The 18262-nt window shown below is 39.5% G+C and overlaps 2 protein-coding genes across 3 annotated transcripts; one reads left to right on the top strand and one right to left on the bottom strand.

Annotated features, from left to right (window-relative positions):
* Positions 1 to 361: 361 nt before the first annotated feature.
* On the bottom strand, positions 362 to 8213 carry brd9 (bromodomain containing 9). 2 transcript variants are annotated; one of them, XM_085422790.1, is made up of 17 exons: positions 8022 to 8207; positions 7260 to 7480; positions 6740 to 6877; positions 6523 to 6652; positions 6372 to 6429; positions 5468 to 5612; positions 5246 to 5356; positions 2916 to 3103; positions 2607 to 2739; positions 2402 to 2477; positions 2192 to 2287; positions 1967 to 2099; positions 1768 to 1879; positions 1599 to 1655; positions 1387 to 1492; positions 776 to 946; positions 363 to 669 (listed from the first exon to the last, which is right to left on the bottom strand). In XM_085422790.1, exons 1-17 carry the CDS (start codon positions 8068 to 8070, stop codon positions 569 to 571), a joined length of 2025 nt encoding a protein of 674 aa, XP_085278916.1. In that variant the 5' UTR covers positions 8071 to 8207; the 3' UTR covers positions 363 to 568. The 2 variants fall into 2 exon arrangements, with proteins under 2 accessions (XP_085278915.1, XP_085278916.1); XM_085422789.1 differs by having other exon boundaries at positions 362 to 669; positions 2402 to 2739; positions 8022 to 8213.
* A 96-nt stretch (positions 8214 to 8309) lies between these two features.
* Positions 8310 to 14929, top strand: trip13 (thyroid hormone receptor interactor 13). The gene is made up of 14 exons (XM_085422791.1): positions 8310 to 8458; positions 8665 to 8748; positions 9036 to 9195; positions 9290 to 9416; positions 10906 to 10961; positions 11064 to 11154; positions 11245 to 11317; positions 11410 to 11473; positions 11560 to 11646; positions 11785 to 11891; positions 12428 to 12581; positions 13629 to 13741; positions 13836 to 13905; positions 13981 to 14929. The coding sequence occupies exons 2-14, from the start codon at positions 8675 to 8677 to the stop codon at positions 14074 to 14076; spliced, it is 1272 nt and encodes a 423-aa protein (XP_085278917.1). The 5' UTR covers positions 8310 to 8458; positions 8665 to 8674; the 3' UTR covers positions 14077 to 14929.
* The last annotated feature ends 3333 nt before the right edge of the window (positions 14930 to 18262 follow it).

The following is an 18262-nucleotide window of genomic DNA, read 5'->3' as shown; positions in this document are numbered from 1 at the left end:
CGAAATCCTCACCCTATCTCTAAGGGAGAGGCCAGCCACCCTTTAGAGAAACTTCATTTCCACCACTTAAAACCCACAGATAAAAGCAGAACTTTATGGAAGGTTTGATTCCTGTTACATCTGCAGTAAAACATCTAATTTCACAAAAATACATCACACCAGCAGTCCATAGTGGTGATAGTATTATCGTCTGGGGCTGGACGATTAATTGCTGGAACCATGAATTCTGCTCTTTACCCTAATAAATGAAAACAGCATTTAAAAACTGCATTTTGCATTTACATGCAAAAAAAAGAGGGCAAATGCTTTTTAACAACACTGTGTATAATCAGAATAAGTAAAAGATTTGTGTCTAATAACTGAGTGCACACATTCACAAACACAGGCACAAACATTTATTTTTCAAGTGCTGCAACTCATACAAAAACACACAATCACACTAGTCTGTACACTTATGTTCAGTCTTTAACAAAGGTCTGAGGCTCCTGCTTTCTTCACGGCAATTCAACAGTCCATAACAGAGTAGCCAGAGTGGTTAGCAACAGGATAACAGTGCGGCAGTGTGTGGTCAGCCGTTGGCCGTGTTCTCTGGCTCTGGAGACTGCAGGAACTCATAGGGATCATGAACCATTTCAGACTGGTCCCCAACACCCAGATGAGATGGGCTCCCTATGGATGCACGAAAAAATGGTTCTTATGTTGTATTGCTGGCACTAGTAGCTCATTTCATATAATCATTAAAATAAAGGGAAAAGAAGGCATTTGCTGGAGATACCTAAGTGGTGCTGGTCCCTCTCGGAGGCATTAGAGAGTGAGGACAGGTTGGATGAGGGTCTGGAACCAACTCTATCCACCTGCGCTTCTTGGAACTCCTGCAGGAGTTTATCAGCATCATCAAAAGGCTGCTGGCCCTCCTCATTACCTGGCTCTTTTTTCACCGTTTTGCCTGATATACAAAAAAAATATGGCTTCATTATCGGGAATTAAAGGGCACTTCATGCGACCTTAATAAGGGCGCATATCCATAAAAAACTAAACTAAAACTTGCACAATTCAGCTGAATTTTGTTAAGCAGAACATTATACATTTTTCCCACAGAAAGCTCCTCTAAACTTTGAGTACAGATTCAGTGGAAAAGAAAGTGAAACAGCAAATTCAGCATTTCTGTTCTATGCCAATGAAGGAGACGTGGCTGCCGCATGTGCTGAAAAATAGTAAACATGTTTACATGAAAATAATGCCCTTTATTCCAGCAACTCCAAATATTTACCTACCCCTATGGTAACATCACATTTACCTGGCTTCTCTTATCTAAATGTCATTGTATCTGAATTACTGATATAGAAATATGAATGTATATACAGCATGTTGATAGAGAACAATCACCTAATGAGTTAAGCATGGTGATATCCAGAGACATATCTGGATAAGTCTTCATTGACATGAAATCCAGCACCGAACTCCCCTCTCCCAGGCCAGCTCCATCTGCCATCTGAACAGAAAATATCCAGCTTGAATTAGTCAATCATTTCAGTTGAAACAAGAAAAACAATAATCAAAACATATTATAGTATCTCCTTTCATGAGCCACAGCGTACCTGCATGTCACAGATGTTCGACTTGGTTTCGTCAGGTTTCAGCATTATATTTCTCTTCTGAAATGTTACAAATAAAGAAGCTTCGTAAACACAGCAGAGGAACTAAACTTTTCTTTAAACAAGCAAAAAAAGAAAAAGAAGAAGAAGAAGAAAAAAAAAGAGACTATACCTGTCGTATCTGATTGACAGATTTTGTGTGATCGCCTGCGGTCATCTTGTCCAGGAGCCCGTCAACCCAATGCTTGGTGACACCGCTGCAGCCCTTGACAAACTCCTGTATACTTAAGTAGTGAAAACAGGTGATCAAAAATGAAAAACTTACCACAACTGGATAATTTATCAGTGCGATCAAAAAAATGACCGCCTACCTTAAAGCGCACTGAACCCCTGTGTCATCTCCATAGGCTGAATAGAGCATGTCCATCTCATCAGGTAACAAGTCTGCAAAAACAGAGTTCTTCTGGAGGCTCTGGACGTTGTAGGCACTGCTAAGAAAGGTCACTATACAAAGAGAAAGAAACTTGTTAAAAAGCACGAACTACTTAAAATAATTAAGATTAAGTAAATCAACGAAAATATATATTATCACATACCTTTGTGTCTCCTGTCATCTTTGAAGCCCAGGGTTGTTAACCCAGGCAGAAGCTTATTTGACAGAGAACTTAGATCCACTTTATGGGTCTCTTCCTCTGCAAAACAATAAATCAAACTGGGTTCTTACAGAGATATCACATATTATAATGATATAGCAGAAATAAAAAGGTTTTAGTAGATATATAAAAGGCCGTGTAGTGGTAGCAAACCTTCTGCATCAGGATCGAGTTGATTTACAACAGTATACAAAAGAGAACTGTCAGACTCCTTACGCAAATACCCCATCTGAAAAAGCAAAACACTGGGTAAATTAAACGCTTTAAAAGCTGTCAGCTCTAATAATAAAAAAGAGCTATAACTTGTGTAAACATTGGATACAACTGGATTGTATAAAAAGTGTTCAAAGTGTAAAACCTTGGAGTTTGGCATGTATCTGTTGATGCGGTCGTGAGCTTCATCTGCAGAATGTTCAACCAGCGCCAGAACATGCTCCTCTGCTGTGCTGTCAGTCAAGCTGCATGCGTTTCCCTCTGGTTCATACAGGTAACTGAGACGGCAGAAATGTTACACAGTATCAGTATACAGACGAGGTGTTGTGTGACAAGATTCACAATGCATCCGGTGTCAAGCACTTCCCCACTGTCTTCTCTGAATATGTTAGTCTGAACACGTTCGCAAAAAAAGTAAAGGTGACATGAAATGTAGACACTGTTCAGGGAATACCTGATGACTTCCTTCATGTCCTTGGCTGGCTGCTTCCTGGGCTTCCTTGGAGATTCCATTGGAATGTGGATTGTCTCTGGAGGAGGAATGTCAGCTGTCAGGTCTTCATCCCCCAAAATGGCTGCTTGCTGGGTAAAATCCATGTCCTGCATGAATGACATGCTGCGTTTCAGAGCCAAAAGCCGTTCCTGGACAACGAGTAGAAAGAAAAAAAAAAAAAAGACACAATATTTAAATTCCACTTTTATGGAAAAGCAATAATAAACAATGATATTGGTAGTAAAGCATTTGTACCGATTCCATAAACATGTGACTGTATATTTTAACCAAAGCAAAAACGTATATCCTCAAGTTTTGGGTTTAGAACATCAAGGTTTGCATTACTAGTAGCATTAGTTAACAACATTTGCAGTCGATTGAATATTGTTTAAATTAATGGTACAGTGGGGCAAAAAAGTATTTAGTCAGCCACCGATTGTGCAAGTTCCCCCACTTAAAATGATGACAGAGGTCAGTAATTTGCACCAGAGGTACACTTCAACTGTGAGAGACAGAATGTGAAAAAAAAATCCATGAATCCACATGGTAGGATTTTTAAAGAATTTATTCGTAAATTAGGGTGGAAAATAAGTATTTGGTCACCTCAAACATGGAAAATCTCTGGCTCTCACAGACCTGTAATGTCTTCTGTAAGAAGCTTTTCTGTCCCCCACTCGTTACCTGTATGAATGGCACCTGTTTGAACTCATCATCTGTATAAAAGACACCTGTCCACAGCCTCAAACAGTCAGACTCCAAACTCCGCCATGGCCAAGACCAAAGAGCTTTCGAAGGACACCAGGAAAAGTATTGTAGACCTGCACCAGACTGGGAAGAGTGAATCTACAATAGGCAAGCAGCTTGGTGTGAAAAAATCAACTGTGGGAGCAATCATCAGAAAATGGAAGACATACAAGACCACTGATAATCTCCCTCGAGCTGGGGCTCCACGCAAGATCTCATCCCGTGGGGTCAAAATGATCATGAGAACGGTGAGCAAAGATCCCAGAACCACACGTGGGGACCTGGTGAATGACCTGCAGAGAGCTGGGACCAAAGTAACAAAGGTCACCATCAGTAACACACTACAACGGCAGGGAATCAAATCCCGCAGTGCCAGACGTGTCCCGCTGCTGAAGCCAGTGCATGTCCAGGCCCGTCTGAAGTTTGCCAGAGAGCACATGGATGATACAGCAGAGGATTGGGAGAATGTCATGTGGTCAGATGAAACCAAAGTAGAACTTTTTGGTATAAACTCAACTCGTCGTGTTTGGAGGAAGAAGAATACTGAGTTGCATCCCAAGAACACCATACCTACTGTGAAGCATGGGGGTGGAAACATCATGCTATGGGGCTGTTTTTCTGCCAAGGGGACAGGACGACTGATCCGTGTTAAGGACAGAATGAATGGGGCCATGTATCGTGAGATTTTGAGCCAAAACCTCCTTCCATCAGTGAGAACTTTGAAGATGAAACGAGGCTGGGTCTTCCAACATGACAATGATCCAAAACACACCGCCCGGGTAACAAAGGAGTGGCTCCGTAAGAAGCATTTGAAAGTCCTGGAGTGGCCTAGCCAGTCTCCAGACCTCAACCCCATAGAAAATCTGTGGCGGGAGTTGAAAGTCCGTGTTGCTCGGCGACAGCCCCAAAACATCACTGCTCTCGAGAAGATCTGCATGGAGGAATGGGCCAAAATACCAGCTACTGTGTGTGCAAACCTGGTAAAGACCTATAGTAAACGTTTGACCTCTGTTATTGCCAACAAAGGTTATGTTACAAAGTATTGAGTTGTATTTTTGTTATTGACCAAATACTTATTTTCCACCCTGATTTACGAATAAATTCTTTACAAATCCTACCATGTGGATTCATGGATTTTTTTTCTTCACATTCTGTCTCTCACAGTTGAAGTGTACCTCTGGTGCAAATTACTGACCTCTGTCATCATTTTAAGTGGGGGAACTTGCACAATCGGTGGCTGACTAAATACTTTTTTGCCCCACTGTATATCTTCGGAGTGATTCGTTGGATTGCAACACCCAAATCAGTTTTATTTGTATGTGAGAGTCGTACAACTCTGCTACTAAAAATATCAGCACTTTGAATATATTCCATAACTGTGTATGGAACATGATTTGACTGCTAATAACTTCCTTTGTGATCTCTGTTGCTGTGCTGTTTTATCTTTATAAAACAACAATATAATGTACACATCAACAACAATCATACACTGTTGTTATAACAAATGAATAAAGTGTTTTTGCCTTTGGTTTGCTTGACCGTGTTACCTTGCTCATCATCTTGAATCCTGTGTGAAGCAATTTCTTTGCAGCCTTGTAGTAGACAGTCTCTGGTCGGTTGTATACCATGGCATTATCACACATCAGTTTAAAATCAGCCTGAGGAACAAAAAGTGTTCAGTCAACTATGAAGGCTGCAGGTTTAATGCCCAACATCTTTAAGCTGGGAAGAAAATCTAATTCACAATTAGATGTTAAAGGCACCCTCACCTTAAATTCTGTTACTGTTTTATAGTCATTGTTTCTATTCTTGTCTTTCATGGTGCTGAAGTCCATAGGATGTTTGATGATCATTGAGTAACCAGGAGCGATTGCATCTGTTACTGGAGATGCAAAGAACCCATGGGGATCTTTCCTGGAAAGATGAGAGACACACCATCAATGTTATTGAAAGAACCAGCTTTTAGACTTGTTTAGACGTGTCCAGTGTTCTGATCTGATCAAGAATGTTATCTTTCAGGTCAAAATGGTCATTATTAATGGATCTTGCTGTGCTTTTATCAAACAAAGAATTTCATAATGTAGCCTTATTCACATGCCACATTTTGTAATCTGTGATAAACAAACAGGGCTTCCCCTCAGTTCTTCAAAAGAATAATAATTCATTATCTGCTAGGTTAATGTTTGAAAGCATGTCAAAGGAGCGATATTTATTGGCCATGTTCAAAATGTAGCATGCTGGTGTTCCACGACAGAACAGCAAATGCAAAATGCTCTATTTTTAGAACATTATTAGCAGGAAAGTAATGCGAACCTCCCTCTCTAAGAGAATATATGTGTTTATCTAAGCTCATGCTAATCTGCCAAGTGGACTGTGGGAAAAGACACATGCAAAACTGACATTTTTAACCTACTGGTATAAAAAAAGGAAACAGAACTACTGTGGACTGCGCTCATCGTAATATGTACAGTTAGGGCCACATATATTTGGACACTGACACAAGTTCTGTTTTTTTTAACCTGTTTACCGAAACATTTTCTAGTTATAGTTACATAATGGACATGGACATAATGTGTAGACTCAGCTTTCATTTGAGGGGATCAAATGCAATGAAGGTATCTGCGGTGCCTGCATTTGGAAGATTTTGCTGTAAACAGACAACACTGTTCTTACCTCTGCAGCTGCCTCAGAAAGTGTTCTAGCAGCTGTTGCCGTGGTGTGGACTCATTCTCTAAATCGGGCAAACATAAACTTACAAGTAAATTTTTGCCCAAATATAAAATGCTTGTAAAAACTGTATGCGCTTATAGACAGGTAGTCTTGCCTTGCTGTGTCCGGCACGCTCTGACTGGCCTGTCTCCTGGTTGTTCTACGTCCACCTTCACAGTGGGGTGAAACTCCTCCCCTTCGGGCTCTATTTCAAACCGTTCTTTCTTCTTCTTTTTCTCTTCTGGCTGTAGAGACACACAGAATGTAAACAACTTGTCAAAAATAACCATAATAATTTATTGGTCACAATCTTAAGATTTAAGTTTTATCACCTCCAATCCAATACTTTTTGACAGTGTGAATGGTTCAACAGGTCCAGCACCACCACCACCACTACTACTACTAGCAACAGTCACTGCTGCCGCCTCTGATTCACTCTGCTCCCGCTCCCTCTTCTTCCTTTTCTCCTCCTGTGAAATGGTAAATAGTAAATGGACTGATTGTTATATAGCACTTTTCTACTCTCCCAGAGCACCCAAAACGCTTTATACAAGAAGCCTCATTCACACAAGCACTGTCTTTGACACTTAAGTGCAATCTACCGATCAAAAACATTCATACCTCAATGGATGCATCAGAGAGCATCAGTATCATTATCTTGCCCAAAGATATATGGCATGCAGACTGGAGCAGCCAGAGATCAAACCACCAACCTTCCGATCAGTAGATGACCTGCTCTACCTCCTGAGCTACAGCCACCCCAATGAAATGAAAGCCAATTAAAAAACAAACAACTTAAAAGTAGTAAATGGTGCATTAGTCACGCAGAAGAACGAAATTCAGCTACCTAACCTTTCTTCGCCTTCTCTCCTCATCATCTACATATTTGTCTTTATCCTTTTCAGATTTTTTCTTCTTCTTTTTCTTCTTTTCTTTGTGACGTTCTCGCTCGTGGTCTGATCTGTCATCGTAGTAGCTGGAGTCATGGCCGGACCCAGAGAGTTCAGTCACTTCGCTTCCTCCAACTTTGAGCACAAGCTTCAGAGGCTTCTCAAGAGCTTTGTCCTCATAGTCTACAACCAAAACGAAGAATTGGTAAAGGTATTGTGTCAGGCAATAGCAGTGACAAAGTAGAAGGGCAGTATGAAAGAAGTTGACATTAACATGCAGATTTTCTTTTAAAAAAACGAAGGACTTTACACGCCAAACTGGTTATTATATAAAAAAAAGGCATAATAAGCTCTCTGGTTTATATAAAATATAAGGCATAATAATCTATTTGTTTATTTTTTATGTATGTATGTATTTTTTTCCTACTTACAACCCAAATACAGTTTGTAATTTTTAGAAGTGTTTTATAATAATTTATAACGTAAAACAAACAACAATAAGAACATAGTATACAACGTAAAGCAGCAAAGTGATTAATGCGAGATTTTAGCTATACATAATTCCACCAGTAGATGAATGAATGAATGAATGAATGAATGAATGGAGCTACTATACATAAACTAAACTCTGTCAGTTTTAATGCTAGCTAACATAATGCTAGCTAGAACAAAAGCGACGCTGCAGTGAGCGCTCGGTGTGCAAATAAAATGTGCTCTAATGTACCGTCAACTGTTCTCCATTCCGGTTTATGCTTCTTATGTTTTTTCCCCATGTTTCTGTTCAAATTCTCAAAGTCGTAAATTTATTCCAATTAACACTGGTCGCTAGCGTTAGCCTAGCTGTGAGAGAGACGGTCTTCTTCTTCTTCTTCTTCTTTGTGTTTAACGGCGGTTGGCAACCAACGTAAAGCAGCATTACTGCCTCCTACTGTTCCGGAGTATGGGTCAGACAGTGAGTTTACAAGCTGTATCAAAAAAACAAAAAAAACCAAGAGAGACGGTGGGCAGATGTGACGCTACAAAAACTACTGTCGTATTTCCGGTTTAAACAAAACGCGCGGAATTCGACTCATAAATATCGGCAGCACACGGTTGATAGTAAAAATACACCAGATGTTTGATTGATACGACTAAACAGTTTGACGACGCTAATGTTTTAAGGTTTGGGTTTTGTTTTGTCACCTCAGCAGGTTATTTTGTTCAAATGAGGCAGCTGGGTTAGCTAGCTCACGTTTACAGCCTTACCCGGGTTAGCTAGCTTGCTAACGCGATGTAGTGATGGGTTTTGGTTCAGTACTTAATAAAATACAGAAGCTCTCTGAGACTTGCTGTTGTTAAAGCCGCAGTTATTGCTCTGGTGTTCACAGTTCTTCGGCAATGGAGGATGACAGGATGGAGACGGGAAACCTCACACCAAAAATCCATGTGGAAGTTCACGTTAAATCTGACAGGTGGGTAGTTTAATCCTAGTGTAAACAGTGAAGTTATTATTAGGTCAAACCCATACACAGGTGATAAAGGACATGAAAAGCTAAAATGCCTCCTTTAGTTTACTTTGACCCTTTGAACTCAAATGACTCATTTTTTTCCACCAAAGATTTAAATATGTTTCAAGTCATGTCTGATGATAACGTTTGTTTAAAACAAATCAGCAATGGTATTGTCATAGTACCAGCCAGAAGCTAGATATATACACGCATGCCTTCTTGTGATTTGTGATTTGTGTTTCATATTTCAGCACAGCTAAACGGTCTGAGGTGAAAATGCATGTTCAGAGTTTACTGAACTGTCACAGCATGGTGTTTGGAAACTACGCATGGACAGAGTTTGACGATGACTTCCTTCAGAAGCATGTGGCATCTGTGGTTATAGCTGATCTAGAAGAAATAGTTACACAGGTCTGTTATTTCAGTTTGTTTTGGGGATGAAAGCTCTGCAGTATCATTGTATTAGTAAAGCTTTATACTTATTAATTTTTATTCTCCCTTTCAGCCCCTTGATTTGAAGAACTGCTGTGTCTCTTTTCACATCTTCACACTGAGCGAAGATGGACCTAGCATGCTCACTTTGGAGGAGGATGAGGAGCTTTCAGCAGCAAACCACTGGTTGCTGCCTGCAGGTAACACTGCGTTCAGTTTAATTCGCTTTACTGTCATTAAAGCAAAACCAGTGCAATAAATTGTCTCTTATAGGTAGGTTGCAGTTGTTGTTGTTGTTGTTGGCAGTGTGTGACAGTTTCTGGTCTAGTGATTGTGTGCAAAACAGTGTATGACTATGCATTTAATAAGTCATTCATAAAGGACTTTGCAACATATTGTTATAGAGACATGAGAAATTTACTGTCCTGGGGTGGAGAAAGGAAAAAATGAGCCTTGGTGGCATTTCAAAAACATTTGGTGTCAGTGTTTTTTGGTAGATATCTCTAATAACAGGTAGCTGATTGCTAACAGTACGCTCAGCTGCTGTGACTTTCCTCTGCAGTGCCCTTTCGTCAGCCAAGGCAGAGTTGCTGTACCAAACTGTAAGATGGGAACATGGAAAATAATGCTATAATATTTGTACAGTGGTGAAGCTGGAGAAGTGGAGAAACTTGTTTTGTGACAAATGGGCCCTTTTCAGCCGCCTCATGAAGTGGTGGCGACACTAGGCCTTCTTTATCAGACGGGAGATAAAGAGACCAAATCAAGTCCTCAGCAATATAGACATCATTTCTTTGGTCTCTTTAACATTAAGGTCAAGGTTGTTTTTAGAGGACTGTATCACCAGATGCTGGATCTTCTTTTCATTGTTCTGTGGACCATCTTGTTTTTTTTATTAGATATTTGGACAGTCAATGTGACGCCATCTGCGTATAGTGGAGGATAATAGTATAATATAGGATGTATGTAGGATGGAAATGGTCGTTTGGGTATGTTCCAGCAACATCTATCATCAGGAGGTTCTCAGAAAAAACATCTCATTTAACAGGCAGTAAAGGACTGGAGAGCAATGATTGATGGTCACGATACGTCTCCAACGCAGCTTTAAAAAAGGAGGGGGAGAAGATATTGGATCCATGTGACCCTGCAATCTTCCTGCATTGAGTTACAAACTGACATATTTTAACCAAAATCTTTTTAAATGACATTTTTGTATCTTCATGGTACAAGGTCTGTGCTGAAATGTTTATGGATCATATTAAGAGTAGGAATGAGTATTATACAGCAGAAAGAATTGTGAAAATCTAGCGCTTATTTAAACGTTTCTTTACTTTTTGCTAGTATCAAAATTGGGATTTCATTTGTGTGTTTGAATCCAGCATGACCAAAACCTACTTTGCAAATGTATCAGTATTTTACATTATGATGTTCTTGTTACAAATGTACAGGCTACATGTTTCTGTCAAACAGGCCTCAAGATCCTGCTGCCATGTTGCTGGTGGAGCATCTGCTTTTTATTTCTTCTTTTTATGGGATAAAAATAAAATAATCTTGGTTTAGCATTCGAGATCTGTGGGTGTAAAGCTTGGTGAGCATGTTGTGCTACTGAGGATGATATTTTTTTTCTTGCAGCTCATAAGCATTTTCTGTTCTATTATATATGTTAAGTTGCTTTTTTCTTTTTAACAGCTGAATTTCATGGGATTTGGGAAAGTCTGGTTTATGAAACTGGAGTCAAAACTCAGGTAAAATAAATTACAGCTGTTTAGGAATTAGGAAAAATGATCAAATAGCCTGATGTGTAACCTAATGCTTCTTAACTTTACCTTATTTCCCCTTTTCTCTAGCTCCTGGATTATGTCACAACAACAATTTATTTCTCAGACAAAAATGTTGACAGCAACCTGATTTCATGGAATCGTGTTGTTCTGCTTCATGGTAAATATTTAAGAAGGGAATTGCTACAGTGATTGTTATTACATTGGAACAAAGAGTAATGACTGTCTCTCTTTGTTTGCCCACATTCAGGACCTCCAGGCACAGGGAAAACATCACTGTGCAAAGCTCTCGCCCAGAAACTGTCAATCAGACTGTCAAGTCGGTAAGATCGTCCTCATTCTAGTGAAACCGCTCCAGCTATGACTACACCAGCACTTTTCATTTCCAAATACACCTTTTTTTTCTCCCCTGCAGGTATTTATATGGCCAATTTGTTGAGATAAACAGCCACAGTTTGTTCTCAAAGTGGTTCTCAGAGGTACACCTGGGTCTTTTTTTCTTTTTCTTTTAATGTTTTTGTTACTTGTATTGTCTCCTGTAGCTAATTATGCCTATTTTTCACAGAGTGGCAAGCTGGTCACAAAGATGTTTCAAAAGATCCAACAGCTGATTGATGACAAAGACGCTCTTGTGTTTGTTCTGATTGATGAGGTAAAATGAAGTGTATTTATTTCATTTTGATTTGCTTCTGTGTCTTTTACGTTTCTCTAAGACAGGAGAACTTCTTGCCAACTGGTTGTACTTTGTTATGTTGAAGTGTGATTGAAACGGTTTCTCTTTTGTGAACAGGTGGAGAGTTTGACAGCAGCAAGAAATGCCTGCCAGGCAGGAACAGAGCCTTCTGATGCCATTCGTGTGGTCAACTCGGTCCTCACGCAGCTGGACCAGATCAAACGGTCAGAATGCAAACCTTTCTTAGTGATTTTATTTGTTTTAAATTAGAGATCGACTCTGTACTAGTCTGTTGTAGTGGAGAGAGAGCAGTGTGAAAATGAAGCTGTTGTTTAACACATGGTTAAAAGCTTTCAGTAGAGACCAAAAGATTGGAATTGCAGAGAGAAGTGGTGGAAATGAGCCTCCTCTGTAGGGTATCTTGGTTCTCCCTTTAAGACAGAGGAGGAGCCCAGAGCTGAGCTGCTACACCTCTACATTGAAAAGAGCAGCTGATATGGTTTGGGCATCTAAACAGGAGGCTCTGAGGCAGAACCGGGGCATACTTGAAGACAATATGTCTCTTGGCTGACTTGGAACATAACATTTCCATGAGACGTAACCTTTTAGGGTGGCTGTGGAGACTGAAGTCTGAGTTTCTCTGCTAAAACTGCTACTGACCCAAACTTGGAGTGACAGAAAGTAGATGGATGGATTATTTACTTATTATGTCCTACTTTAAACAAGTTGTTCTGTGTTGGCTATTGGGCTGATATTTCAGACATTCCAATGTAGTGATCTTGACGACCTCCAATGTGACAGAAAAAATCGACTTGGCCTTTGTAGACAGAGCTGATATCAAGCAGTACATCGGACCGCCATCTGAAAAAGGCATTTACAACATCTACCTCTCCTGCCTGGAGGAGCTGATGAAGGTAATTCAGTAATCTGGCAGCAGTTTATTTCCACTTCTAAAGTGAAACACATCTGACTTAAATGTTTTTCCATCTAAAATTGCAACTACACGGTCACGAGGTGGGCAACCAAACTTGGCATACAGGTCTATAATAGATATTTTGATGTCACCATATTGTGTAGTAACCACCTGACCAAAAAGAGCACTTTGCCAGTAGGAAACGAATGTCAGTTTCCTGAAATGTTACATACGTATGGCAGCCATCTGGTGCAGTGCACACCATGCTGTCCAGTGCCAGGCATTGTACCTTGCAATCTCTGTATGAGTGTTTGTGTAACTGAATGAAGACACTGTAAACTGCTCTTGATAAAAGGGCTACATAATGTACATATAGCAGTTTATTCCAACAAAATATTGATAGAACAATTAAAAAAAAAAAAAAGTCACGGTGCAAAATACAATTTAAGCATATTTAAGGAAAGCGAAGCGGTACTGATTTGTAACTTGGGCTTGTTATGATGTTGTATAATATGATATTTTACTACAGTACACATCTAACTAGGCAGCTCATTCTCTTGAAATGGGGTCAACTTGAAAGATGTGAAATGTAAAAGTAAGGTCAGAGGTCAAATGTGACATATTTGGATGCAAATAAGTGCATCCAGGTGCAAAACAAAACAACCCCACGAGAACCTTTGGAGGAGGTGGTCTCCAAAGGAACTCCAGAGCGGTTTGTTTATTTTGTGAACGTGATCCAATCTGAACAGACCACCAAGTGTAAATTAAAAATTTGAGCTAAAAACATCCCAAAGTCACGTATGCTTTGTAATCGCAGTGCGGCAAAGGACTACAGATGTGCAAAGGTCTGTACGGGCCAGTGACTAGCTGTTAAATTAACATTAATTCTCAGTTTTCTCACACAGGACATTCTTCCTGTATTTAGGTTTTTTGCAGAAATTTCTTGACAGAAAAATCACAAGAGGCACTTTTAAAATTCAGCTTATGTAAATAAAATGCAATTTTGTTTTCCGACACGTCTCTGAGTTGTGATCTCGGATGTACACAGTGCCAGATCATCTACCCCCGGCAGCAACTGTTTACCATGTTTGAGCTCGAGACGATGGGCTTTGCAAAGAGTGAGGTGTCCGAACACAGTCTAAACCTGAGGAACATTGCTATGTAAGTGCGCACTCCAATAAGCAGCATCTAAATCAGAGTGTGGGAAGCGAAAAGAGATGGAGGCCAATGCTCAGTTTTTTCTTTTTCTTTTCAGAAAAAGCAAAGGTTTGAGCGGAAGAGCACTCAGGAAGTTACCATTTATAGCCCATGCACTCTTTGTAAAGGTAGGTATTTGATTGTTTTCTCCTGACAAACATACGATTCACATGGGCTTTTTAAAATGGTTTGTTGTCTTGCAGACACCAACAGTAACGCTTGAGAGGTTTCTGGAGGCTATGGGCCAAGCTGTGGAAAAACAGAAGGAGGAAAAAGCTAACTTGGTCAATGGTATCTGAACCTGCTGAAATTCCCACAGGCTGACTGATTGTGCCTTGTTTGTGGTTTAAAACCTATAAAACATCTTTTTTATAGAGCTTAATCAGTTCATTTGTCAGCACTACATTCAATATACATACACACAAATGCTATTTTAACAAGTGCTGTAACACAAAAGTGTTTATTCAGGTAATTTTTCTGGTGCTACTCTCTTAAATTACCAAGACCATATCTATGTCGACAGAGGAATTGTAATTTTAAGTTGTAGCCTCCAATGCTTGAATTTTTCTTTGTTTTATATGCTATTAACAAATATGTTTACTCTTTTCTCACTTCCAAAGTATTTAATATTTGTTGCTTTAACCATAACTGTTTCTTTTTGTTTTTCTTTTTTTAAACCTATACTATTTGTGCACAGACATTAGATCAGTCAGTGTGTAGCTATGCTGACATGACAGCTTGTGAGTCCCACAATGGGCCAACAGACTCACCGGACAACAAATCCAAAATATAGTAAACATGTTGCTGTTTGTTATGAACGGTTAACCTGTGTGTGTTATTATGTGTTCTTGTTAATTGGTCCCATTCAAGGTCGCTTATTTCACCTGACAAGTTTGTAAGCTCAGCTGGCTGCGTCCCCTACAGAGGGGGTTTATGCCTGTGCATGAATCACTTGATGCAAAAAAACAAAACAAAAACGTGAGTGGACTTTACCCTTCACATACAATCTGCTTTGTGCTCTGTTCGCATGTTTGTTTGTTTGTTTGTTTTTTTTATAAATGAATGTGATAAATCCAATTTAAACTATCTGGGTTTGTTGTTTATTGGTTTAATTTTGTATATAACCTTGTAATAAACAGCATTGTTTCCTGATTGCAGTGTCTGATGCATTTTGGAGATTTTAATACACTACGTCCACCACTTGGGGGCGCAATGAGGCTGTAATGCAGTTCTAGACATAAACAGAATTCAGTTTATTACAGATTCTGATTTGCATGGTTGTCTCAGAAAGGGCAATAAGACAAGATGGATCACGATAAGGTGGCAATAAAAGCTAATTGCATATAATCTTGTGGTAAGCTTGTATCAACTAGATGAACAATGGGTTTTTTTTGGGAGGGTTACCAACAAAGTCCTGCAAATATCAAATGTTACCTTACAACAAAGCAACAAAAGAGCAGTTCTACCTAATATTCCTCCTTTATGATACAGGCCCATGCACGGGAATTTAAAGTGATTCATGGTTATGATTTGGGACTGTGAGCTCTTACATGTTGCGGTCTTCCACTGTGGACTAAAAACCAAAAGGTTGAAAGATGACTGAGTTTGAAATGCGTCACTCCTGTACACAGTTTATACGAACAGATCGGTGGTTTCGTTGTTCGTATGAACATGTTTTGCATTCTGTGAATGCTCTGCTGCTTTGCATGTCAGCTGCCGGCTTCAAACAATGTGCCCTTTGTTTGTTGCTGGCAACAGCTTTTTCATTCCACTTCAAAGGTGAATCCTGTAGGCTGTTCCTGAATGTAAAAGGAAAGCAAATGTTGGATTTGTCTTCATTTGCACGCTCCAGACCTGCTCAATCATAACACTGTCACCTTTACAGTGACCTTTACTGCGTGTTTTATTAAGCTTGTAAGTATTTTATTGGTGGATTTGATTATGCTGTCAAAGGTCTATAATTAAGATGGAAAAAAACGAAGATTTATGCTATAATTAAGACCAACCCAGAATGGATTTCCCCTCATGCATAAAGACTGCATTTGTGTGAATTGCCCCTTTAGTGCCATGTTATCTTTTATACTTAATTGTTTGGCTCCCATTATATCTATTTGTCAGTGAATTTTTGAGTAAGATGAATCACATGAGGGAGCTCAACTTGTCTCTAATCTGATCAGTGATTACAAAGGTGAGAGAAAAAGGGGGTAGTAGAGAAAGGGAGAGCTGTAAGAACGGGCATGGTAAATAAAACCATAATTGCTCTGTCTGCAGGCCTTTTTCTTTTCACTGTAGTCTCTCCAAAAGCAGGCAGCTGTTAAAAGGCAATCAAGCCGGAGAAGGAAGAAAAGTCAAAAGCCTTATTGTTATGGGGATTTTATCACTGTTTCAAGCAGACTTAAAATGTCAGAAAACTCCAAACAAAACAAACAGTCTGTTTATCCTCTCAACCGTTGTTCAGGTACATTGCTGAAAGCAATGGAATATACCTTTATGTGCCAATGGTGATTCAAATAGAGGGGTGGGGGTTAACTTACACTCTTACTTATATGCGCGGTAAGAGGAAAGTGAGCCAAGCTGCACACGAACTATGGAAATTATCACTCATCTCCTCTGAGTTTTTAAGAGGTTATGATTTACATTGCTGGTCTAAAAGTGTGATACTCAGTTGTTAGTTTAGAAATACTTTTTGCCTTTGCCAGCGTGGTAATCCACATCCATTGCGCAAATGCATACTGAGAGCCCATAAAGCCGAAGCAGTGTTGGCTTTTCAATTCTTCTACATGGCAGCCTTTGATCATAAACTAGTGCTTTTATCCAAATGAACATTTCCCTCAGAAGAAAACCACAGCGCGCTCTTTCTGTCTCTCTCTCTCTCTGTATCTGTTCCCAGTCAAGACTGTCCTGTCAGAAATTATGAACAATTGTTGTTTCTCGAGTCTGTTGAGATTTCTGTACCCCATATGTTTGTCATCCATTTAAGCAGGATGTTAGAAGGCGTAGGAGAACGAGGATGAAGGAGAGATACCTTGTAAAGAGACTGAATCCTCGGAGCCGGGCTGCATGAAGAAATTGTGATAATTAGGCGCAGCAAGTAGGATCAAAGGAAGCTGCCATCAATGAGCTATGCAAATGTCGACTCGTCCTGTCAACCGCAGACAGTGATCTAAGATTTCTGCGTCTTTGAGGAGTCATATAGCAGTCACACTGATAGAAAGAGCTATACTGCTGCACATTAAAGGTATGGCAGTAAAAGTGGGACGCTATCATACAGTACCACCCTCCGAAAGAATAACATGTTTCAGTGGCTCTGAGAATACATGCTCATCCACGCAGCTCTCCAACAACAAGGTTTAAGTGCAAGACTGTGATGTGACAGCAGCACGTGGAGGAGACAGCAGAGTGTATCACAACAGTTTGTGTCTAGGTTTCCACGCAAAAGATCAAAGTAACACCTTTCTTGATTTCTTAAAGGATTTGCACGACCGAGGAACATTTACAAAACAGAAACATTAGCTTCACACTGAGCGAGACATTGCTGTAGTAAATTAATATTTATATAGCGCGTGGAATGTGTCCTGCGATTGGGCTCTTTTAACACTGTGCCAAAGGAAACAAACTATAAAAGTGCTGAGGAGCTTTTGAAGTCTGCTGGGCTGAAGTACAACATGTTCTTCCTGGCTGTCTTCAATAAACAATAGTTATCTTTGGCATCTACTGTGCATATATGAAAAACAAATACTGGAAACGACAATAGGAAGCCTATCCGTATTCCCACAAACCAAACAAACTATATATGCCACCTAACATTGATCCTCAATCATTCACGACACTAATCCAGAGCATCTGCAAGTAGTAAAATAGTCCAGCAATAATTGTGCTACAACAATTTTCTTCAAGGTTTTATAACCACAAGGCTATTTGGAGATAATTCACTTTTTTTATTCAGTTATTAACTGACCTCTGGTGTAAACAGAACTACAAATGACAGAATAATGAAAAGTATTTGCCATAAATATGAACCTACAAGAAATGAATTAGGGATAAAACATGAATGGAGTCAAAAGGAAGATGACACCAACAGAGGACATGGTTCAGCTTTCAACTGCTCATGAACTGCCAATAATTGTTTAACAGTCAAGAGAGACATAACCTGCAACCGGAAAAGGAATTGACTTTTCAAAGTAGAGGTAAAGGTGTGTTACAGCTGTACTAAGAGAACATAGGAAAAATGAAAAACTATCGAAAGGAGAAATTATACAAAATACAAAGTGTATGGAACGTGTTTCTTCGAAAGCAACTTTAAACTTTCCATTATCAAGATGACATTTTGAAATAACTCACAAGTTTTTTGTATTCAGTGGTGGAATAAATAGCATTTCCAATAAAAACATCATAGCATACTGTCTTAAATTAAAAAACAAAAACAAAACGTTTGGACACACACTGAGATTTGGTGTGATCTGTAGAGCTGTTTTGTCTGAATTA

This window comes from Rhamphochromis longiceps, linkage group LG11 (assembly GCF_057381845.1).
Source record: "Rhamphochromis longiceps isolate RC_006_pf linkage group LG11, R_longiceps_female_GT1.1, whole genome shotgun sequence".
Lineage (NCBI taxonomy): Eukaryota > Metazoa > Chordata > Actinopteri > Cichliformes > Cichlidae > Rhamphochromis > Rhamphochromis longiceps.
This window is presented reverse-complemented; position numbering and strand designations above follow the sequence as displayed.

What these genes read in the sequence shown, in the direction of transcription:
- trip13 (XM_085422791.1), top strand. Translation starts at nt 8,675, where the DNA reads ATGGAGGATGACAGGATGGAGACGGGAAACCTCACACCAAAAATCCAT. An exon ending in GTTCACGTTAAATCTGACAG is followed by an intron (nt 8,749 to 9,035) that starts GTGGGTAGTTTA and finishes TTCATATTTCAG; the next exon opens with CACAGCTAAACGGTCTGAGG. An exon ending in TAGAAGAAATAGTTACACAG is followed by an intron (nt 9,196 to 9,289) that starts GTCTGTTATTTC and finishes TCTCCCTTTCAG; the next exon opens with CCCCTTGATTTGAAGAACTG.
- brd9 (XM_085422789.1), bottom strand. Translation starts at nt 8,070, where the DNA reads ATGGGGAAAAAACATAAGAAGCATAAACCGGAATGGAGAACAGTTGAC. An exon ending in GGAATGGAGAACAGTTGACG is followed by an intron (nt 7,481 to 8,021) that starts GTACATTAGAGC and finishes TTTTGGTTGTAG; the next exon opens with ACTATGAGGACAAAGCTCTT. An exon ending in AGCGTGCCGGACACAGCAAG is followed by an intron (nt 6,430 to 6,522) that starts GCAAGACTACCT and finishes TGCCCGATTTAG; the next exon opens with AGAATGAGTCCACACCACGG.